This window comes from Coturnix japonica, chromosome 6 (genome assembly GCF_001577835.2).
Source record: "Coturnix japonica isolate 7356 chromosome 6, Coturnix japonica 2.1, whole genome shotgun sequence".
Classification (NCBI taxonomy): Eukaryota; Metazoa; Chordata; class Aves; order Galliformes; family Phasianidae; genus Coturnix; species Coturnix japonica.
Genome location: NC_029521.1, coordinates 31,228,823 through 31,253,872, shown reverse-complemented (window position 1 = coordinate 31,253,872; position 25,050 = coordinate 31,228,823). Strand labels below are relative to the sequence as shown.

Genomic DNA, 25,050 nt, shown 5'->3' with positions numbered 1-25,050 from the left:
GAAACCATCCTTTGCAATAATTTGCATGCTTCCAGCTGTAAAGCACAGCGATACCATTTCTGATAACCACCTGAGAACATCACAGACGTGTCCCATTAGGAAAAGTCAGGAAGGAAAGGTTTAGTACTGACAGCGACAAACCTACAATTGCATCTAATTTCTGCCCCCCTCAGAAACGGGAAGCCCTTTGTTTTACAGTGCAAACCCTCAACACCTACTGCTGTATACACACAATGCATGAAAATGCTTGAGGCTGTATTTCTGTATATTTACGTTTCCAAGCAATAAAGACATTAAAACACAATTAAATACATTACATACACACACACTATTATGTAATTTGTTGCATATTAAGTAATTGTGTTTTATATTGTGTACGTATGGGACGCTGAACAGCTGTGAGCTACACTGCTGCTCCCTGGGAGCTGCACCACGCTGAGAACGGCAGCTCACATCCCACCCCACTGACCCCACCCCACTGACCCCACCCCACTGACATCCCACCCCACTGACATCCCACCCCACTGCCCCACTTTGCCATGTCCACCTCTTGGCACCGCACATCTCTAACTGCACCAGCAGAACTGCTGTGCAAAACAGAGGAGGAGGCATCCAAGCACATCACATCCCGACCCCAACTTCTCAACTGCCTTTCAAAGATGTGTTACTTCCCCTGATGACTTGAATACTCTCCTAGCACTTCTTGCTCCAAACTCTTAAAAATAAGTAGAACATACATCTTTCCTTGCAACAAAGAAGTTCAGCAACTGACACAGTCGCAATGCCTAGCGAGCTACATGGATCAAAACGTCTTTCTTGCTAAAAAGTAACAGGGAAGAAGAGCCGTCTGAAGGGCAGCCTGAGCCAGTAAAGTCAAGTCTAGAAGGCATGAGGACCAATCCAGGACATCTAAAATACCCTGGGCACTCGAAAGACGGAGAAGACAGAGGAAAATGTATCATCTTCTCAAAAAAGTGAAATCAACCTGCTACTTATTAAATTAGGGTAATCAAATGCTTTTTCTATTATTCTAATCTCATCCAAACTGTATTTGAAATGGACACTGAGGCAAAAGATGCACTACTTTCATAACAACAGGAACATCTCCCTGTCTGGGCTCCTCCTCCCCTTGGGAGGGTGGATGCGAGTTCTGGGGTACTGGAAATATATCCCAGAAAATTCATGTAGTAAATTCATCAGGTCATGTAGTAAATTCATCAGGTCATGTGGGGGAAGAGAACTGAAACTTCCCAGTGTTAAATCCACCTTTCTCAGCCAATGAAAGACATGGACTGTGACTCAGGACAGTTATCACTGCATTCCTTAAACTCTGCCATTGGAGACCTATTGCATCTGACGTTCCAGAGCCACATGATGCCCCTCTCCCACACACTGCAGGAAGCAGAAGGGCAATTACACAGCTAAATTCACTGGTGCACAGTGATAAAATCCCATTTAAGAGAACTGACAGTTGTTTTTATGAGAAAAAATATCCTTTCAACTGTAGTTTCACTTGCATTAATATGAACTATATGGAAATATCAATAGCATCTACAAGTTTCTATGCTTTTTACACAGATTCTCTGTGTAGTGACAAAATGTGTGACAAAAAAGGGCTCAGCACTAAGACCCTGCTATCTTAATGCTTCCAAAACCTCCTGTGTCCTCAAAACAAATCATCCCTGCTGGGAATGACTGGCACTTCTTTAGGCTCAATTTCACACTAGCTGTCTGGAGTTCATAATTACACACATTTTCTTGTCCAAAACTTTAGATAATTCATGACAACGATATCAAAGCGTAGCAGTAGGCAATGCAAACCCATTTCCATTAGTTTTCAAGATACTGCACTGGACAGACTGAGAGACCTCAGCTTAACCACACAGCCTCTACTGTGTGTTCAGCAGGGTGACTGCCCCGTGTCCACTGCTACTTTCATGTCCTGCGCCCACCACCAGCACTGCCAGCTCTGTGCCCCATGCTTACCACCCTGGCTGTGCCCCGCTTCCCACAGCTCTACTCTGTGCTCACAGATTTTTTGTTTTTGCTCTTTGTTATCATTATTTTTTCTCATTAACCACATTCCTTTTTTCCGTCCTTTCTACTTTCTTTTTTCAGCCAGGTGTATCTCTAAGAATTCAAAAATCAGAAGAGCACTCCTTTCCACCACACACATTCCCTGTTACGGTGGTCAGCCTCTGGCTTTCTCTACCCAACTCCTTCTGGCCAGGTTCCCTCTTTCTTGATCCTCATTTCATTTTCCTGGCTGTACTCTCAGTATCTGGGTTCAGCTGAGCATCTATACATCAGTTCATACACCATCCACCCTGAGTTCTTTGTCACCTGCGTGCATCAGGAATACAAACCTCTGCTGGTACTCTGCAAGCAATGGTGAAATGCATCTTCCCTGCCCACCCTTCCCTGACTGCTGGGCTTTCAGTTTAAATTCACTTGTCGACACAGATAATAAGTTGCAAATCCAATGACAAATTGGAACTTTGAAGCCATCTACCAGTGAAGCCTATTTCCTCCTCCTGTTCATTCCCTGGTTGTTACATCATTACATCACACTGAGAACTGTCCTGGGGCAATTCTCTAAGACAGTAATTCACTTTTCCAGGAACTGTTCTGATGGAAATCTGCAGGTATGTTGTCCTGCCCCATAATCCGTGACCTTCATGGAGTTTAATTACACACTGCTCTATTACTTCTGTCCTACTACTGCAGCCATTTTTGGCTGAGCAGGAGCACCACCCCAAAGCATTCCAAGTCAGACAGCCCCTCAGTTCTTACCTCTTTTTACACCACTGACCAGGCAGAGGATTGCACGCATTGCTTCCACTGAGCAAAGGCTTTGATGAAGCACGCAGATTCCGTGATGTAAATCTGTTTCTGTAGAGAATATAAGATCCCCTCTTCCTTTGAACTGGGGAGAAATGAGGTAAGAAACCGATTCTCTCCTTGTAGCTAAGCTTGTTTTTATCTAACACTGAAACAAAGAGCTTTCTATTTCTTTTCAGTTTAAAAGTAAAATAGCCTGCAAACCCCATCTGCTCCTCTGCCTCGCAATCACCTCCATGCTAACATTTGCCTTTTGATGATGGCATTATAGTTTCTGCTGTTTCCATATTTAATTGTTTCCTATAACAGTAAGAAACAAAGAAGCAAAAATTGAAGTCAGCATCCAGCAAAATCCTAAGGTGTTTCCTGACTCACTGTAAGGAAACCTGGCCGCTGCCGAGTTCCAAGTAACTGGAGGCTGCCAGCTTTATTCCTCCCAGCCTCGCAAGAAGCAGGCTTACTGTCACAGTCTGCTGCTGACAGACGAGAGCATGCTGCTGGGCTGCAGCTGCTGCACGTTTGCACAGCAGAGCATTCCACGCTGCCTCATTTGGAACAAGCAGCACATCTCAGAAAGTCTCCCACGCAGCACGCTGTTTCACCAATAAACACTGCTTAAAAAAAGCAATTTCTGGAGCAAATTTGTCCTTTAAGTTAATGGGGTATTTTGGACAAAATCAATAATGTGACGCGGCTCCAGATCGAGGCTTAGCACTGAAGAGAAAACATTTGGCTTCCAAAAAGTACACATACACAGCAGGTACCAGCTATGCAACCTATGACATACACTCACTCCAATATTCAATGATACCTTTGTGCTTGAGTTCTATTGAGCTGATTCTCAGAATCAGGACCCGGAGCAGACTTTTAAAAAGTGAAGTACCGTGTGATTCTGAAATCAAATTACTTGGACACTTCTAAACACAAAGTGAGAGACACAGAGAAGTACACAGCATCTTTTTTTCTCCCTTCAATCCACAACACCAAAACCAGCTGGGCCCTTAGCAAAGACTGGCTCAGAGTCCTGGGAAAGGACAGTGGCCGCGCGGGGCTGGAGTGTGCCCTGGGCTGCCTGCACCTCAGCATGAAGGAGATGGACACCCGAACAAGTTTCTCAAATGGAAATCGAACTTCACTGCTAATAACGGGGATGTGCTGCTCCGTGTTACAGTGAGACAAGGACCTGGCTGATCGGGTGGCACCTTGTTGGTGTGACACAGGTACCGCTGCCTCATGACACTTTTTCCCCTTCTCTACTGAGCCTCCCTGACTTGACTCTCTTTTACTTTACTGTATTTCATTCCCTTCCTTCCCTTCCCACTGGATCTGTTCCCTGTCTGGTTCCACACCATTTACTCCTTCATTCACTTTAGAAGCAGAAGATGAATCCAGCAGACTAAATTCCAGTGACCCTTTTTAGCCAGTTATGTTCAAGCAGCTTGGAGCACATTGGTGAGGATGGCTGTGTTGTGCTCCTTCACTGCACGGCAGCCTTGCAACCTCTCTGGTGTCATTTCTGCTGGTATACAAACGAAGGTTCATGCACTGCAATGATATTCAGAATTCTCTCAGGGACAGTCTCCTCACCAAACGGGTCCAACCTCAGCTGCTGACCAAGAGCAAACTGGAGTGCAGCCCCAGACCAAGCGGAGGGACACAGCTGGTCAGAGAGAAAGAGAAGGAAGTGGAGGAAGAGCAAATTCACGCCACTGGCTGGAGCTGCAGAGGAATTTAAAGCAGCAGCAAACACAGGTCCCTGGCTCACGGACAGAGGACAGAATGCTCTGAAGTGTAGCTTCCTTGGTCCTGTTGTGTGGGTCACAGATCCACTGGGAGGGGATGGGACCCAAGTGGGCAAATGATCAGGTAGCGTAATGCATACAACTTCTGAAACACACGCAGAGTGCTTTCCCTTAAAGCAGCACAGGAGAAATACACAAAAATCTCAGTTATACAGACAGAAGGAATAACGCAGGTTCAAAAGTGTTAATGTGACATAATTTTGAGGCTAACAGCTGTGTGTGGGTTGGAAAAGTGCTATTCTTTTCCCTGTGTCTTTAAGTGCTGTTAAATTCATTTGTCACTTGATCGAAAGCCAACAGGCCACAAATCTCCCCAGCACCTCTTGCACTGAATGGTGACAGGAGTGTTCTGTTCTGCCATAAGACAACATTTGTGTGCGTCTCTGTCCCGAGTTATACATGCTGCTTTAACTCATCTGCCGCCCCATTCTCTGCGGCCCAGGAGGACAAATTGCTGGCTGTGGCTCCCTTTCAGAGGCAGTACAGCGCGCAAAGAATCATGACTGAGCAGAAACACAAGGAACAGGCACATAAAAATTCATCACTTTGGCCTCCTGACCTCTTGCCACTGAGTTTGGCAAACCCCATCTCAAAAAGTAGCACCAGGGGAGAGCTAAGCAGGGCGGCTGAGTGAAATTACTGACAAAAAATATCTTGGACACAGGAAAACCCCACCAGATGCTGCATTGTCTTTGCAGAGAAGTGGTGCTGAAAAAGGGGCGATCTACCACATGGCATATTGGGTGGAATAAGTAGTGCCATTGTTTCAGTGCAGCTCTGTCACTTTACTGACTGCAATACAAAGAGGTGTAAAGCAAGATTTAATCCTGACTTTTTAGTCAGCAGATTAAAACCAATCATGCCAGATGTCCACAAGACTGTTTAACATACAGAAAGCTTTTTCATATGCCACAAAAAGTGAGAGCTGTAATAACTTCTTCTTTATTTCCTCCGGAGAGGCCTTTCTCACTCACTTTGGTCAGAAAAAGAGGATATTTTGCAAAATATTGCACTGGATGTTAAGATGTGCTATTAACTTTTACTCTTCTTCCCTTTGAGATGACGCCCATTCTCATCATTACCCATCCCAAATCAGGCAGGTAAAACTCCTGGTATCAGAATACTACGATTTCAAAAAGCACACAAACTCATCGGACCAGAAAGGGACATTACCAGCAGTGCTCACAACAAACACTGAAATTCCTCTCCGAAACCTCCAGTGCAATGTGAGACATAGCAGTATGTTTGTCAGCACACTGACAATAATAGAAGTAGAATCACTCTTCCCCCTAAAACCAAAATGGTGCCTGTGTGGCTTCTTCAGAGCTGCCTCCTGACACACGCTGCCCAGGCTGGGCTGCACAGCCCTCAGCAGCCCTTGCTAACCCAGCAGCAGCCCGGCAGGTGGGACGCAGCCCCACAGCCCCAGGGAGAGCACTTAGTGCCAGGACACATGCACAGAACCCGGCCCAGCAGCGGCTCCTGCAGCAGGACCAGGAGCCCACCCTGAGCTGCCAGCAGCTAACACAAGGGGTGAATGATCCGTGATACTCACAGCTAGATACATGCGGCGCTCTCTTCATTGTGTCCACCTACAGAACGGTTAAACACTTGGCAGAGTTTTCTTAACCTGTTGCTTCCTTCTTTTTCTATTTATTAACACATTCAACTCCAAAACTGTTACTGAAAGGATATAAATTCAGCTGCTACTGCACCTTTAAAACATACTTAGTTCTTCTCTTTTTCCCCTGAAATATACAGAAATACAAAAGATCTCTGTATTACTGTCCCCCCTGAATTTCCAAAGCCAATGTTGCAAAATTCAACACAAATCCATTTAACGTCTTACACGAAACTGCAAATCATTCCTGCATTTAAGAAAAAAATCTGACTTTATCATTGATGAAAGCTACAGGAAAAAAATAAATTCCCCTAAAATTCCAGCAGAGCACCGACTTGCATACTGTACGTCATTCACTACACTGGAAGCCTTCTGGCAGTAAGTAATGCCTTGGGTGGTATCCATCATCCATCGTTGGGGAAAAATGATAGATAAGGGATGGGCAAAATACAGCTTACATATCTCATCTGTTTTCTTGCTGCACTCTTTAACAAAATGGTCATTACGAGTACCTAAAATAAAAGCAACCATTTTATTAAATCACTGACCTGGAACAATACTATTAAAACCATTTCCTTTATTTATGTCTAGATGAAAGCAATCACAACCATGTGATACATGAACCAGCAAGACCTTAGTTTCACTGATACTATGTTAAGGTTGATCAGAACTACCTCCTGGCTTCTCACTACTTTCAGAGAGATGCGTCTCAACTCTTGCTGATGTGTTAATGGCCAACTGTGAGAGGATGCTCCATTAAACCTCTAAACCAGCCTCACATTTAACTGCTCTACTCCTGCCACTGACTGCATCACTTCTGCAGCAGTTAAACCCGGGGTGCTGCTTCTGGAATTCGCGAGCAAATCAGGGTGCACAGCACCACAATCCACGGCCACAGTTCTAAGCACAGTACTGCGCTTTCTTTCCCCTCAATGTATTCCATTAAGTTAATGAAGCTCACTATTCCTAGTTGCCCATCCATCATCATCATCCTTATTTTAACCTTTGCAGGCCTGGTAGCATCTTGATAATTTTGGGCAGGTAGACACCTTCAGAAATGTTTCTATTTTCCCCAGGGCATTTATAATGGTGACTGATCGTGTAACACTTATTTTCAATCTTCTAGCATTTCATTTCAATCCTGAAAAGACACAAGCACGCACTGCATTGAAGATGACGCTATTTTCTGTTTAGGAAAGCTGAGTTGGAGACTCAAGAGTCAAGAGTTAACTCAAGATTTAAGATAGGCATAAATGTGACCGAGCAACTCTACCAGTTCAATGCTTATTTGACCACTATTTCTTCTGCTCTGCAATTTGCATGGTTTTAAACTTAAAATTCTGCTCTCCATTTCTGAATTTCTTCATGCAAGTCCTGTGGGTGGCCTTCAAGATACATTTTACCAATTTTTCATGCCCATCCCTCGAAATGTGACCCTGCTCCTGCGCTTTTATCTCTCTGACAACTTCACACAGGAAAACATGCAGCCCCTCTGATAGCATGAAATCGGAAACAATAGCCTTTGGGAACAAAAGGGAGTGGGGAGGCAGGATACAGTCCGGGTCCTGGCTGATTTTAGCTACAAACAGATGTTCGTAGGACCTGATACCCTGAACAAGCTGAAAGGAAAAGCTTGTAAAAGAAATGGTCCTCAAAAACAATGTATTGAAGAGCTTTAAATAAAGGCAAAGGGAAGGCAATATGGCTTTCAATGATAAATCTTGGCAAAGAAAAAGTGGCACCATGAATTTCAATGATGCATTTTTCTCCTTTCAATGAACTCCACAGCTTGTTTTGAGATCTACAAATTGCTCAAATCGCATCTTAGTTTACAAGTCTCCCATATTCATTAAAAGGCTACAAAGCACGTATTTTTGTTTCTTGCAACTAATCATCTTAGCTGAAAATACCCAGTGAAGTCCTAAAATATAGGCTAATGCCATTATTTTAAAAGCTGCTTATAGCTCAACAAAGAGGAATATGCTGAAAGAACCTTGATAGGAAAAAGTCTTAGACTACCTCTTCGGACAAATTATGTTCAACCTCCTCTTTTCATGTGCACTATTTCAGACTCAAAAAGACCCACGTAAAGAATCTATGAAGCGCTGTCCTGAATCGGACTCGGGTTCTGTTTCACAAAAGCCAATATACACCATTTACAAAGGAAACAAAGTGCAGAATCACTTCTCTGACTGAAGTTTCTGCTTTTGTGATTGAAACTCTCTTCCTCTTTCTTGAAGAGTCTGCCATCCAAAAGGGCTGGTGCCATGCTCCAATGCACAAAATACATGTATTCATTACAGGAGAAAAAAACTGTGAAAAAATTGGCACAAAGGCGGGTGCATAGCTTAAGTCCTGTTCAGGATAGCCCTCACTTGAACTCTGCACATTTGCATAGATTTTACCTATTAATTGTCTGCAACGAGACTATAGTGGATAACTGAAAGAAATGCTCCATCAGCTGTCTGGAGTCAGGTGCAGATTGAACTTGTTAGTTATTAGCATCTATCAGATACACATGATAAAGAAATAAACAAATGGTATCTTATGTCAGCAATGTAAAAATCAGAAGAAATAATTCTAATGAAAAGGATGCCTGAGACAGAAGGTTTCTAAAGTCTGCTTAGCAAGTTTGAAGAATTAGGCAAATCTTCAGCCAAAAGCGACTGTGCCTTTCTCTTTTCTAATTGTACAAATCACAGACCACTACACTGACCAACTTCTTCCTGATCTGAAGCAAACTGCATCTCTTTGATCAGAACAAATCTTCAGAAAGACATTAGCTCTCTGTAGAACACCGAGTATCCATCAATTCCTCAGTCATTTAAGAAAGGAACCTCCCGTTAATCACTCGTGGCTGATTTCTCATGCATGATTTTTCATTTGAAACTTCCTTCCACCACTTTCTAAATGGTATCCAGGACAGGATTAGGATCATTGTTATAAATACAGAAGACTATGGAGACTACAATTTTCTAACAACAAACTCCTGGAAAATCATCTTTGGTCCAACAACCGGGGCAGTTCTGGTTAATGTAATACAAGTCTAAGGTTTGCACAGCTAACTTTATGCTACCTGCAAAAATAGTTCCTCTTTGGCATTCAGGCCTTCATTATACCAGCTCTGCAACCACATGTGAAATCAAATTCACAGTTAGTGCTTTATGTTTTTTTTTTTAATTAAAGATGGTACTGTCAGAGGAGCTGTTTGCCTTCAGTAAGTCCATCTGTACTGTTCTTACTACTGTTGTCTCTTCAGTGCTCCAATGCATGCAAACGGAGCCAAACACAAAGTTAAATAACGTTTTCAACAAACTTGCTTTGCCATGTGATCAATTCATTATCATTTTCACCCAAATTGTTAACTGCATTACAAACTTTCTTGGTCGGTCATAATTTCTGACTACCTTATACCTTTCAGTTCTTTGATCACTAGCATCTCTTCAGTTAATCTGCCCGAAATTAATGTCTATCTAACAAGCTTTCAAGTAAATGAGACCCTTACTCAATGCTCCCCTCCTTTCTTCTTGTACCCTTAACTACAAGTATGAGTCTATTCCTCTCATATTCCTCTCAATTCTACTTTCTAAATGGAACTGGTTAAACACAGTAAAATAGTGACACTGCTCCAAAAGTCATAGAAAATGCATCTCCCAACTAAAGGAAAGAGAATGACAGGTGATAAACCTCCACCACCAAATAAGAAATGGTCACATCTGCGTAGAGGATACTCACGTTATTCCAGAATTTTGGGCTATCTTCGTACGTATCAAAGCGATAAATAAAAACAGCAGGGTTTTGAACGGTATTTAAAAGATCTTTTCTTGATGAATGTTAAAGATGTAGTACCAGTTGTACACTGTGGTAGTGAACTATCACTAACCATTTGATTTCAGAACAGGATCAACGAGGCAGCAAGCGTGATTCGAACTAACTGTAACATGTTTTACTTCCTGAAAGACATCCTTTAACTTCTTGGAAAGATAATCAATGTGCAGGAAATTCAGCTGCCAGTATTAACGGATTTTAAAATTACCATTACAAAACCACAATAAATTAGGCACAGAGCCGCTCACTTTAAATACCGAAACATTACAGGCTTCGATGCAAATTTTATTTTAGCTCTAAGGAAGTTATCAGAAGCCGGAACAAAGATAATGGTAGCAGTTACTGGCAAAAAATCAAGCCAAATGGTCAACTGCAAGAAATAATTGGCAAAAATAGCTCTTTTATTCCAATGGTCGCAGGTTTTTAACATGTTCTGACGGCAAGTGGGTCAATTCAAACTATTTGCTGAAGTGAATACAATATGCAATATCAGGTAACTTTGAGACTTCTTTAGAGACTCACTACAACAGAATTGCAGCCAGGATTTTGTCTATCCCAGCTCCTATGATTTGTCATTGTTTTCTAGAATTACTCTGCAGTCAGTATTTGCACAACATAACTCTGTCCTGATAGTGATTTGCCGAAGATGTTGTATTGCAGTCTTCATAATGCATATATTATAAGGTGTTATATAAAATGCATATATTTTAAGGTGTGTGCAGGAGGTGGAAGTGAAGCTGCCTCTTGAATTAAATCAATAAAAGCCACCAGATCAACAATTACCATCTGTATTCACTTTAAATAATGTAAAATACCCCATAAACGGAAAGAAAAAACAAATTTCCATCCCACCTTAGCAATCTCTAACTTAAATGTCTGGTATATATTGGAACTTTGGCTTAATTAAGGCCAATTGCTGCCACTCAAATATTTAGCACGTTACTTGACTTTGAGCTAGTACTGACTGATTTGTACAATGCTGTTTTCTGTGGTAGGTGTATGGCTCATGCTGAAGGACACAGAACAGCAGCAGAAGCTACATCAGGAGACATCTAAGGGGAGCTCATGGCAGTGCCACCAGGACTACATCACCCAAAAAACACACAGCAGTAAGGGACTGCCACCACTCTGCACCCACAGGGCACCATGGTGTCCCTTCACTTGCGGCCCTGGGTGCTTCCTGGTCAGCCTGGCCCTTTCTGCACTGGAGGAGTAATTTCCAGGAAGCACAAACATGCAGACAATCCCTTCATCTGCTTTCTGAGTGCTATTCTATGGGGCTCCAAGGTGTTATAATGGAGACTAAACTCAGAACTTCCTCTTTCCAGGATGCCACTTTGCGAATGTACTTTCTTTCAACTTCTGTTAAAACTTTTGGTGTAAGTGTTCATATTTATTTATTCCACTGGAACAGAAAATTACAAAAGCATTTGGGAAGTCAGCAACAGAGAAGTGATCCTCTATCTACCCAGTGACACGCAAAAAACAAACAAGCAAACAAAACCCAAAACCAGCAAGAGCTAGTAGGACCCAGAGGAAATATCTTAACATCCTTCCCAAAATGCCCATGCAGGTAGTCTACCCTGTTCTTCCAGAGGAAGACACCATAAAGGAACATGACAGCTCTTGTTGGTGTACTCTTTACTCATTTAAAGAAAAAAAAAATCTATTATATGAGCGCTGAGAATAACATCAGACTGTATAGGTCAAAAATTGACTGACATCACTCTGGACAGGCATTATTGAGACACACAAAGAAGCTGTTGTGCCTTTAAGCTTATGGTACGTTTCAATGCAGTAAATGAAAAGCCACTATTATGAGGGGATGTTTATGTCAGTATCTTCTTTTTACTAGAATAATGCTGTCTTAAATTGTTAACTGTTGATCAGATAAACAACATGTGATAAAGATCCTATAATCTCTTTTCATAAAATTCACTTTAACCCCTTAAGGGCTCTGCATATTAAATTATGGTGTCATTGAGTTTTGTGAAAGCCTTTCATTGCTCTATATACTATTTGATGCTAAATTTTTCACAAGAGTTAATGTCACTGCCCATAATTTGTAACTGCCTCTGCCCTTTCCCTCCACTCCACCTAGGAAGCTTGTTTGCAGGGCTTGGCAGAGGAAGGAACTGATTCAATTTCCATGGCTAGACTGTGAATTTAACAGAAGTTTCACATAGTGCAGGGGGTACAGAACCACTGTAGTACTGCTACCAAGATGAAAGTAATGTTATGTCAGAGACACAGATCATACAAGATATACTATTAGTGGTCCTTCAATCTTCAGGCAGGACACGTGGGAAGTGGGCACAGACCCAGCATCACCTCTGCCCCTCCACCTTTTTTGCAAGTAGCCAAAGCAAATGGCTTTTGAGTGAGTGGAGCATTTAAAACTGCAGTTGATCTCATCTCCTGAGCCTCAGAGACAAAGTTTAAAATAAAGCAATTTACTACACACTGGTTACCTGAACCAACTGACAACACAGGGCATGTTTATGGAGTCAGAAAAGATGAAAAGATGAACACAGAGAACACCCACCTCCAAAGCACCCACGTTTCACTGGGACTCCACAGGCACAATCCACAATCCCTGCTAACGGGGCTGCACTCTCCAGATCAAACTTTGCTACTCATTGGAGAGATGCGATTGCCATTAGTTGGGGCCAAACTATTACTTGCCTGAACAACATCATTCCTGGGTCACTCCATCCCCTTTACGCTGTGCAGATGTTTGAGCGAGCCCAAAAGGAAATGCTATGAGTGCAGACCAAACACAGAGCTTGCTCTTACCAGGATGTCACTACACGAATGCACTTTCTTTCAACTTCCGTTAAAAAGTTCTGTTAAAATGTCCAGCATTCACATTAGACAGATGAGCACTGTAAAACCTTGGAAACTTGGAATGGATACCTGGGATCTTGCATTCTGTTGAAGAGAGTTTTTCCTATGTGAATATGCATAAAGCTTTGGCCTCGTGAAGGAGCCAGCCTGAGTAATGCCGTCACATTTCCCTGTGGGTGAGCCTGGCTGCCTGGTCAGGAGCATCACTCCTTGTGCTGATGGCATCTGCTACACAAAAGTTGCGTGTTCTCCAGGAATTTCCTTTTTCTCCTCCACGTTCTCCTCTCAGTATATAGGACAGATCTATGAACTTAAGCCATTCAGAAACAAGAGTTTGTCCTCAGAAATGCCCACTTCCCAAAATTGGCCCAGGGGTTGGCAGGTACATTCCAGGCAGTAACCAGCAGCCAGTGAAAAATAAAAGGGTTTCATGCACCCAAAACACCATCCATCAGCATCACTGTCAGCTAGGTGATGAATGGCAGGTGTGGCAGCAGCCAGCTCCGTCCCGGGCTGCGTGGAGACGGGCGCTGCTGGTACTGCTGTCACTCGCTGTCAGTCGGTGCCAGCTGAGTCTCCCAGCTGCCAGTTGCTGCCACGCAAGGCATAAAACATACACTCTGAACAATCACAGCAGTGGAGCCGAGCTCATAGACTGCATTATTAATTAGTTTAATGACGCTCAGCCCTATTAGAAAGCACAAGATAATTGTATTTAATTTGTGTACATTTTAATTATGGCCCAAGCAGTGCCAAATTTGATCAACGTATCATCTTTTCTGTTCTGCTCTGTAACCATGTTTGTATTAATTTGCATGTGAAACAGGAGGAGCTGCTAGGCCCTGCTGGGAATAGAGTTCCTTTTAGTTTTTAAACACTGCCATCTTTCACATTGTGATGCTGTGCGAGACCTCTGTCTGCTGATAACAGTGTCATCTTTTCCTGTAGCCACAAATTAAAAGCAGGTTTACGACCACATGCTACTAGACCCTCTAGGGCCCCAGAGGAGGCAGCCAGAGAACAATTCATTCACTCATCACTCCCCTTATCCGTGATGGAAGTAGAAACAATTGCATCATTTAATTTACTATTGCAATGAGGATATGGCTCATTGGCCCCTTGTTGTTTTGAAGATGGATTTAATTAACCTCCTATGAATCTTGCCAGTAAGTGTGGCAGCATCAGTACGGAACTGGAGATGTCAAAAAATCAGCTGGAGTGACGCGTAATCAGTATTTCTCAAGCGAGGTCTGCTGAGAGGACTTAAGACTACAGTGTTATGGCCCCAGCAGAAAGCTAAGGAACATACTGAGTTAATACACTACTGACCTACCTCTGGGAATCCAAGCTCAGGTTTGACTTAGATTACTGAGAAAAAGAGAGGTAATTGAATAATTCCTAATAGCCACATACATCTTTAATGCAGAAGCCATTTGCGATCACTGGAAAATAAATAATTGCAATTAACTACACTGTTAAGTAAATATACAGTCCCTTGGGGAAGCAATCTGCATGCTTTTATAAGTCTGGCTACAATATGAAACTCATCACAATGTCTATGAGAGTAATTTATAATGAACATTTAGCAGGTGCCTCAGATGGGTTGCTGCAATTTACATTCATTAATAAAACTGTCCTTATTAGACCCTGAGTTTTATGCATTTTAATTTAATAAATCTTTATTACTTTTTCATTCCACACAATACTGTCTCCCCATGTTCTAGTATCAGTTAGCTTGTAATGAAAGTTAAAATCTTTATGAGACAATGTAATCTACAATGACCTACACAAGGAGATAAAAAGAATCCAGCATACTGGGAAAATTTCTAACTGGAATAAAAACAGGACCTGAATTTTGGAAGCTACTAAGAATAATTTATTTCATGAAATACAAGTTAAAGCAACGCTGTTTTTCTTTTTGCAAGGGAGGCTCAGAATCACTTCACTAAAGGAAGAAGGGAATCCTGCTACAGTTTAAACTGACAGCCACTACGGAGCAAAGAACACACTGATTAAAGGATACAAGAAACAATTCCTTTCATAGGAATAAAAGGGCTCCTTTGCATGATTTGCAGCACCCTATTAGAAGCCTTTCTTAGCTTTCTGAAGATTCAATAGGACATAATGAAGTTTGGATAGTCTTGGTTTAGTCGTATTTCATCAAGCTTTCACTAATCTGTTGCTTTCATAAAAAGGGATATACTTGTCATAGTCTGCTTCAGATAGGATACCTGTGCCTTTTTATTTTGTACTGCTGTAAAAGCTACAGGAAGAGGCTTTGCATTTTATCATCACAATGAAGGATTCTTCAATGCAAGAATCAGCCAAAAGATACATATCTCAGAAATATGCAAGAGAGCTTTTTCTCTATGAATCAGTCTTTGAGCCATTTTGAGGCAAAACTGCAGTGTTTCATGGTGTGTGAAATAACACCATTATTAGTCTAAAAAGATGCAGCAATCAGTTCCAGTTGTTGCAGAAGTGGAAAGAGAAAAATCTGACTTATGAGCACTGATGTAAACCTACAATGGGTAGAAATAAGTTTCTTAACTGTTGACAACTTTTATTGCATCAGTACTTCCAACTGACTTTGTTCAGCCTGGAGAAGAGAAGGTTGCGGGGTGACCTCACTGCAGCCTTTCAATACCCGAAGGGAACTTACACCCAGGAGGGGAGTAAACTCTTGGAAAGGGCTGACAATAGCAGGACTATGGGAAATGGTTTTAAGTTAAAAGAGGGAAGATTTAGGTTGGATGTTAGGTGGAAGTTCTTCACTAGGAGAGTGGTTAGGCCCTGGAACAGGCTGCCCAGGGAGGTTGTGGATGCCCCGTCCTTGGAGGTGTTCAAGACCAGGTTGGACGGGGCCCTGGGCAACCAGATCTAGTAAAGGTGTATGTTTGGTGGCCCTGCTGGGCAGGGGGGTTGGAACTACATGATCCTTGAGGTCCCAACCCGGGTCATTCTGTGACTCTGTGATTCTGTGTGACTCAACTGTAGTCATCTAAACACCTCTAATGAGCAACATATTTTCTCCCTCTCCAGATACCAAGTTGCTGTCAGCCCTCACAGGATGTCCTTCAGTGAGGGAAAAACAAAAAGTTTTTTCTGGATGTGAGTGAAGGTTATGGTTTACTGTGAGCCAATGAATTTTATCATCAATATGATTTTCCCCTATGTCTGCACACAGCTTCATTATAGTTCTTGGAACTGGGGAGCACACAACTATTCTTTTCTTGAAAGTATGAGGAACTTCAAGAGACTTCCAAAACATCAAAACAAGACTGTCCTAAACCAGACAAATGGGATTAGGAAGATGTATAGCCAGAATTTCAGAGGATAACTGTTTTGTTGTTGTTGTTTGTTTTAAATGGAAATAGAGTAATTCTGAAAGATTAATACAGACTGTTCCTGTGGGCAGCTGACAGCAAAAAATACTTCTGCTAGGGGGAGACCCATCTAATACTCGAAGGGTGATTTCAATGAAGCAGCACTGGTAAGCAGCCTCTCACCACGCATTACAGAGCAGAAGGAATTACTGTCTCTACTAACAGCCCTGACTGGGGCTGTGCACTGCGATGCTCTTGGCTGATGTCCCCCAAAGGAGACAGCTCCTTTCCCTGATGCTCTGCTCAACCACCAAGTTCCAGCAAAGTGGCCAGGCCAGCAAGAATGAAACTCCCTCCTTTATAAACATCTGCTCTAACACACAAAGGGTAAAGGACAACCCTGCATGCCAAAGACAGAAAATGACAGGCTGCATGGGCTGCCAGCGTGTAAGGCAGCCCTACAGATTTACCGCCGAGGTCACAACCTTCCCACTTGCACTTCTATAGATTCCATGTGAATTAAGAGACAAGGAGAGATGTGTGGGACTAACTCTGCCTTCACATTAAGACTAATAAGTGTTTCTAGAGCTGACAGAAAATACTAGATGCTCATCGGCTCTTCCCATTTAAAAAATACACGTGTATCTGAAAATGCTAAAAGCAGAGATCTGAGTGTCCTGGCACCCACTGCAGTGGGATGTGCTGCTGCCTGCAGTGCCCACAGCAGGTGATGAGCTGCTGCTTGGTCACAGAGACTGATGGGAGAGAATTAACTCACTGCCTTTAGTGAGACATTTCATTCTGTCATACTAACTTAATTTCTTTTTATTTCTCCTATCAAACAAATAGAATCTATTCTCTTCATTTCTCTGTAATAAAATCCCTCAGTTATCTCTCCAGAAACATTAAGTTCCCTTCTTATCTTTCCACTGTTTTTGAGATTGTAGTATCCTAATTTTATTAATCTGATAGCCAAATAATCTTGATTGATTTCAGAAACTTCCAGCAGTTACTGTATTACTTTTTGAAGAGCCAAAACACTAACTTATAATGACTTCTGCATTTCTAGACTATTATTCAACTTCAGCCTCCAGCACACCTTGTGCTGCTAGAGATTTCCATCAAGCCTCATCAAATCTTTCAATTAGAAAAGATAATTTTCCAACAATAGAAGAACTACTTTTGTCACACACACTATTGTATAAATTTGCAATGTGTTTCTGATAACCATGAAGCTTACTGTGACCTATCTGTACTGCAGAGAGCACCATTTCCTGAACAAACACAGGGGAACTGTCTTATACACACAGACATGGAACAAATTAATGTTTCTGGGAAATGCTGTGACAATCCCTCTATTATAGGCAAGGGGCACAAGCTATCTTGCTAGAAAGCCTATTCCAAAGCCTGTCCACCCTTAATGTCCAATGCACAGCTCTGAGCCATTCCCGAGCGTCTTGTCACTACATATGAGGGAGAACAGAAGGAGAATACGTCCCTTTCCACTGCCCCTGTTCAGGAAGTTGACTTTCTTTTTATGAACCCATGTTGGCTGCGACTGAAGCTTGTGTTATGCTTTATGCGTCTTTCAACTACGCACAGGAAAATCTTCATAATTTTCCAGATACTGAAGTTAAACTAACAGGTCTCTATTTTTCAGATCTGCAATTTCTAGGGTCTTCTTATAAGGCAGCACAATGTTGTCCAGTTTCCAGTCAGTGGGACCATACCAAATTCACAAGACCTCTGATAAAGTGTTGAGAAAGGCTCAGCTGTAACACCTGCAGAATTCTTCAGTACGCTGGGATGAATCCCATCAGATTCAATGGACCCAGCTGATTCATAAGAATTCTGATGCCATCAAATGGAAGGAGGCTGTTCTACCAGTCTCCTCCATCACGGCCAAAAGCCAACATGGCACATCACTCAGTGAGACCTGCTGGAGAAACTCCAGTGCTACCAATGCCTGGCAGACACTCAAAGCACACAGAGCACTCAAAGCACCTGAGCCTTCAGGATAAAAAAATCCTTTGTGATTCTGGGTCCTTTCACACTGCCTTTATTTCTAATCATACACTGTCCCTACAAAACATGATTAAAATGGAACCTTATCATTGACCTGCTTCAGAATGAAATGCCTTAATAGGCTGAGCTGGAGGTATTTCTCTGAACACCATTACACCAAGCTACAAATTATGCTTAAGCTATAATTCAAATCATCTGTAAAACAATTGTATTTGCTATGCCCGTTATGCTACTGATGTCCTATTTCCCTCTTGCCAGTTTATCCCCCTGGACAACATACTTGCTAATGCATATATGGATCTCAGAATTGCCAAAAGCCTTTACCTGTTTTATTGATCTTTCTTGGATTACCCCAACAACATTAAAGCAGATTTTCCTAGCAAAGAAATCAATATGTCTTTAGATTAAGGTTCCCATTTTTAAAAAATATGAAATTATATTTAATGATTTATTATCTATTAATTGTGAATTAATAAGTGTAACACTTTTAGCATATGATTTAGCACACCATGCCAGGACTCCACAGTTCTCAGATTCCCTCACCAGTGGCTTAAGGGAGAAATCCTTTAAAGACATATTCCATTCTTAGTGTTTGGTTGAAGTCTGCATTTCCACAACACATTTATCTCTTGCAGCATCTTACAGTGTCCAGGGGTTCAGCACTCTGTGATCTGAGTCAAGTCCTGTTTAATTTAACATATACTACTTATCAAATAAAGCAACAGAAAATATGTGAAATATGTGTTATTCTCTCACTTCATAAACTCACACATGCATAAACTTTATCTAGTAAGGATGGGTAAGTTTGATTCACTTTCAAATTACACCTTCTACATAACTTTATCTGCTTGTCTGTCTTCAGCTGACACTGGCACAGCATTCGTAAGGTGAAAAGTGCTGTCAGGGTTCTAAAGCTGAACTCTTAGCACCAGCTGTGCAATTTACTCAGTATGCATCACTGGTGGTTACTGGTGCTATTTGTTAGGAGCAGATTACTTTGAAACTCACAGGTACAAATGTAGCAGTCCTAACCTATTAGTAATGAAGGAAGTATTTCCTGCAGCTTCAATCCAGCAAATTGCAAGGCAGTGAGTTAGGAAAACCTTGCAGTGCTCTTTGTCAGTATGGGGTGTCCAAGATTTCTGCTGGATCACAGTCAGTAGAGCTGTTCTCTGAGACAGACACATTCTCAGTAACATCACTGCACTACTAGCGAAGCAAGAAACAGACGTTTAGAAAGCAAACTACCTATAACATGGACAACTATAGTAACAGCAGTGTGAGAGAAGAGCATTTAGTTCTTATCACATGCTTATCATCTGAACCTGAGCAGTCTGAATCACTGACTGGAAATCCAGTTCAATTATACTTCAAGTTTCTTGGTTAAATGACTACAATATATAAAGGATTCTGAGAAGGAAGTTACTGGCTACATGCTCTATGCTATAATGTCAAGCTCATATTTTTCAACAGATGAAGGACTAATCATCCATCACGTATAGAACTGTATTGCACCTGTACAGGAAGCATCCAGCCTTTGACACTCAGGCTGCTTACTTTACTTACTGCTGCTTGATTTACAAAATAAAAGCTTCTGGCTTAGAAGATACATGCCTAACCCCAAGGACACAAAAAAAGACACTACAGCATCTCTGAAAATTAAAAGTGAGAAAGCCATGAGATTAAATGGTGTTCAACCTGGATATTATTTCTGACCCCATGCTTCCTGGAGCAGTGCTCTGGCAGTGAAGTCAAGCTAGTCTCAACTCATGATGAAAAAGGCTTACTCTATTTTCTTTGGCTTTAAAACAATCTTCCAGTCACCCTTCCACACTCAGATGTTACTGGCACAAAGGTTTACACAAATGTCTCCGTGAGTTTATCAAGTCGAATGCTATCATAGATATTTAGGAAATTCCCCTTATTTTTCCCTGCCAATTATAGTAAGAAAGACTATATTACTGTGAGATACAACATATGATAGAAGTCACCAACATACTACAGCAATGTGATATCTGTTGCTGAAGCTCCAACATGCCTCCCAAAGGAAGGTACTCCTCTATGCATTGTCAAGTTTTGAAGTCTCAGTTTAGGTTGGTACTCACGTTTTCCCCTTTCTTTACGCAGGATCACGAACAGGTAGCATGCATTCCCAGTCCATTCACATTTACAGCTCCCTCTGCACGTAATAATCTCTTTACACACCACTACTTAGAAAAATCTCTGCCTGTCAGTTGTGCTTTCCTTAACTTCTACAGCAGATTCTCAGCACAGTAGTTTTTATTTACCTGTCAGATGATCTTGCTGAAAATATTCTTAGCCAAGATCAGTTTCAACTTTGAGATTAACTCATTAAGTCACTTTTAAGTTTCTCCATAGGAAAATAATGTCTGAGAAATAAAAACCTGGTTGGGTCTGCAACAGAAGTAAAATCAAAGTCCTACCTCTACTACTGCTTTGGCATCCAGTCTAAAGTTGAAATCTCCAAAGACGAAATACGAAACTTTCTCAAACCGCTGATCTATAATTCTGGAAAAAAACAAAACTCTCATTAACTTACATGTATGTGAACATGTACAGATACACAGATCTTCCAAGCACTATTCAGAAATGTTTACTGGAATGATCAGAACTATCAGTTTATATTGGAACAAACATCTCAATACGTTAACCATATTTTTGGACCGCTCATCCGTGCTCAGGCAATTCTGTCATCAACCCCAGTAAAATAATGCATTTGACTTCCCCTGCCCGGCTGAAAGAGCAATCTGGAGGAAAGCGAGTTTGTGGCAGTTAGTACAAACAGCACAAAAAGAGCAGTTGGGAATCAGAGCGCATCCTGGACGTCCTCTACAGCTGTGAAAAGTTAAGACTGTGTGCTTTGGGTGTGGGAACTAAGATTGAGGAAGCCCAAATTAGCGACAAGCTCAGAATCCACCTACGCTCCATTCTGTGTTTCTGTGTTTACACATCCATAAAACTGTGACCACAGCGTTTATCAGTGTTGGTTAGCACGCTGTGGACTGTAGGAGAAGTGAGGTATTAGTGCTAACTATTATTTATCACAGCTGATAAGGACTGAACAACAAGGTTCTCCCAGCTCCGCTGCAGTTCTCTGAAATACAGCTCTCCTCTGCGCCGAAAGCAGATTTTTCCTGAGATTATAGCTAACACCTAACAGGTGACCTTCCCAGATGCAGAAAAGATACCAACTCTTTTCTGAAACCTTTTCTCAGGACTAAGTAAGGAGGTAAGGCATTACAGTTTATCTTCCATTATTAAAAGTTGTTATTGTCTTGTTAGCTTATCTATCATTAACAATAATTGCTCAGTACTCCGAACACTGTGCAATTTTACATAGTCCCAGAGATCCTGAAGTTCAGAAATCCATGGACTCACAATTTCAAAACAGAAATTAAAACACTCAGTGTTCTGTCAACTGAGGACAGTATAAAATAAATGAAAAGTGAACGTTACAGCTACAAATAAATTACACAGTCAAAACCCACAAAAAACTCTACGATATGCTAGATGCATGATATGTAAGATAAAGGGAACAGATATACCCAATACGTTGTGTACATCCTTGATATTTATAAATAGGTAAGCACTACAGTGACAGAAGCCTCAGCTGAGCAAGAGGAAGGAGCCCATACAGACAGGTGAATAAGGGTAAAATAATGCACAGTAAAAACACCTAGAACAACATGGCCCAGCACAGAAAGCTTTGTTTTTAAAGGCTTAAGATGTTCTAATGCATTACATTCTCTCAGATGTTTTACAGCTATTAAGAAAGATACAACATTAGATTTACAACGAGATACTACTTTTTGACTTACAAAAAACCTCACATTTTTAGTCCACAATCATCTGTTACGTAAGGAATGATAGATACTTTGTTGAAAAACTGATGTGCATTGGAACTAAGGTAGCAGCCATCTGAAGCAAAAGCTCCTGCATAGGCTTCTCTGGTAGGAAAATCTCCAAGTCCTCCACTCAGCTGACAAATTAGAGCAGGTACTGCTAATAAACACTGCCTACTGTCAGCTCCCAGCCAGCACCAAGAAAAACCTGCCACTCTTGACTTGAACATGATATTACTTTGATCAGTGCCCTTTAAATTTAAACTGTTCACATTACCACAGTTTTCTAGCACTATCACTGCTAGATCAGATACTCAGCTTACATATAAGAAAAACTGACTTTGCTTTGCCAGCTCTCCTGGTTCATATCTTAGTTTTGGCTTTGCCCACTGCCATGTATTGCTGGCAAAAAAAAAAAAAATTAAAAAAAATGGAAAGAGAGAGATAGTGCAGGAATGACCCCAAGGCCCAGAGAAGTCCTCTTGAATCAAAGTAATGTTGTAAGGATGATATCTGTGATTGTGTTATGCAGAAACTGCACTTTCCAAATCAACAGTCTGCTCCAAAAACAGGCAGTTAAAATATCTCCTAACCAAATTAACTTGAAAAGACTCACTTACTGATGAACAACACAGCCCATTAGTCTGCCTCTAATCAATTAATTAAAACTGCCATAGCCTTGTACATTACTTGATTTAAACATGATTTGCATATAAATCAACACCAGCTTTCAAATGGGTAATTTTTACCAGTTGCTCCCCTTGCAGTTTCTCTTGAAGAAGTCTCAGACAGATTAAAGTGAAGTAGACCAAGTGCTCCTTGTCAAGAATGCTGCTTTAAGTGGCTTCTGACATATTTCCTCCTCACAAGTCACAAAAATCAGGCATACAATAAAAGTAACATCAGTGGTACAAGGCATATGCATATATCTGTACATATTAAATGATCAGGGATATCTCACAAAAAATACCTGCCCTTAATGACTCAGGTAAATAGATACATTTGTAATGGACTATCCTGGCACAGGGACCCAGTATTAGTTTGAGTTCCCAAATTTAGTCTTATTTCACTGTTGTGGTACTGATACTGTGGTGCCTGCAATTCCCCTGAATTGATGGCACAAGAACTAATCTTCTCATCTCTGCTTTTAGAATCAGACTCAAAGTTGGCAAAGGAGACAGCAGTAAGGAAAAGTTCAACAAAACTTCCTTCCTCTGCAACATCGCAGGAATAATATCTGGCATTAGGGGGACTTGGATAGAAGCTGTATGCTGTACTGTATAACACAGAGTCTCACCGGGACTGAGAGTGCACAACGAAGGTGTCAGGGATGGGGCAGCCAAAAAAAAAAAAAAGCTCCATTCCTCACTTATGCATTCTAACCCACAGATACATAATTGGTGAAGTGTACAAGTAAATGAGAACTCAGAAGACCATTTTTATTCTCTTAGCAAGAAAGACTGCTTGCAAATGAAGCAGGAAGCTCCAAAATCCACACTACTTTATTGTACTGTTTGTTGCTGTAACAGTACCTTTGTTTTACCCACGAATTAAATAATACTTTTTTAAATGATGCCACGAATCAGTTTGTGGAGCAACAAATCTGACTTGTATTAAAAAAACAAAACAAAACAAAACAAAACCTGTACTTGATGCCCACCAGATTTTCCTGAAGGACTTCAACAGACTTTAAAGATTGATACATTCCTGTACAACTCTCCTAAAAATCCTGTCACAAAGTAGGCAGCTCTTGGATCAAAATGCCACGATTTGTGAGAAACCACAAGCACTGGGATTTCAGAAGTCTACATCAAAAGCAAAGGAAACTCTCAGTGCCCCAGCAAATTGTGCTGTTGGTTGTGACCATACAGGGCCACCAAGAGATTACGGGCTGTAGCTTTTAGGAATGACACAACAGCACAAGGATATATCATCCAAAGAACAGTAACTTTCAAGTAAGGTCTACTATTAAAGCTGCGTACTTACATGTGTCAGATCTATGGTTCACAATATTTTTAAGTGCTAAATTTCATTGGTAAGAGTACAAATTGATGTTAAATTACTATTGCAATTTGTTTGCCACAAAATAAATCTGTTTACCTCTTATTTTGGTCTAAGAACGGAAGGCTGTCTCACACCAGCTGTCAGCACTGAATTACAAAGCCAGAAAAGAAGTCACTTGGTCTACCCTGGAAATGTTCCTGCTCTCTTGCCAACAGGACTTCTAGGAAAACAACCTGCTACAGTTCAGCAGTTTTTAGCACAGCAGTCCCCTAACACTTTCTCCCTAAGAACTCTGACAAAACCTGTCTGTTATTCTGGATGCATCAGGAGAATTATGCTGAAATCCTTTGAGCCATGAAGCTGAACAGCTTCAGACTGAGCCAAACTTGCCTGCCGGCGATGGCCCAGTTACCCAGCTCAGAGCATGGACCTGTGCAATTGGCAAACCTAAAGAGAAAGTTTAAAAATGCCAGAGTAAAAGTAAGTGCAGAACATTTGGTCTCGGAATTCAGAATAGTCAAATAACTTCTATGGAATGGTGGATCTCGAAGTCTGAGTGGTAGGATTTGCTAAAAGGATTGTGAAAGTTTTTTTTTTTTTCAAAGCCCTTTAGGAGATCTGGATGCCAAATTCCTGTCAAGACCCAAACGACTAAAAGGCAGAGATTCTTCTCCCTGATAGTCCTGGAGGTCTGATCTAGCAATTCATTTTGGTCTGCACTACTGCGTATCAAAAGGAATAGGTTAATCTGATCTTAAAACAAACAATTCCATGCTACTGGAATCACTAAAATCCTTTTGTCATTTCCTTTTCCCATTTTAAAGTACTCAGCCTTTACAACTGAGGACATTTCACAAACTGTTCTCCTTAAAATATGGTACATATGTTTCAAA

At 41.4% G+C, this 25,050-nt stretch overlaps 1 protein-coding gene across 5 annotated transcripts in view; it reads right to left on the bottom strand.

Moving 5' to 3' along the window:
- Nucleotides 1-25,050, bottom strand: part of INPP5A (inositol polyphosphate-5-phosphatase A) — a 182,254-nt gene that overhangs the window by 38,001 nt on the left and 119,203 nt on the right. For all 5 annotated transcript variants that reach the window (XM_015867550.2, XM_015867545.2, XM_015867546.2 and 2 more), the window contains one exon: nt 20,735-20,819. In XM_015867550.2, the coding sequence (XP_015723036.1) occupies nt 20,735-20,819 (85 nt within the window). The remainder of the gene's footprint in view (nt 1-20,734; nt 20,820-25,050) is intronic.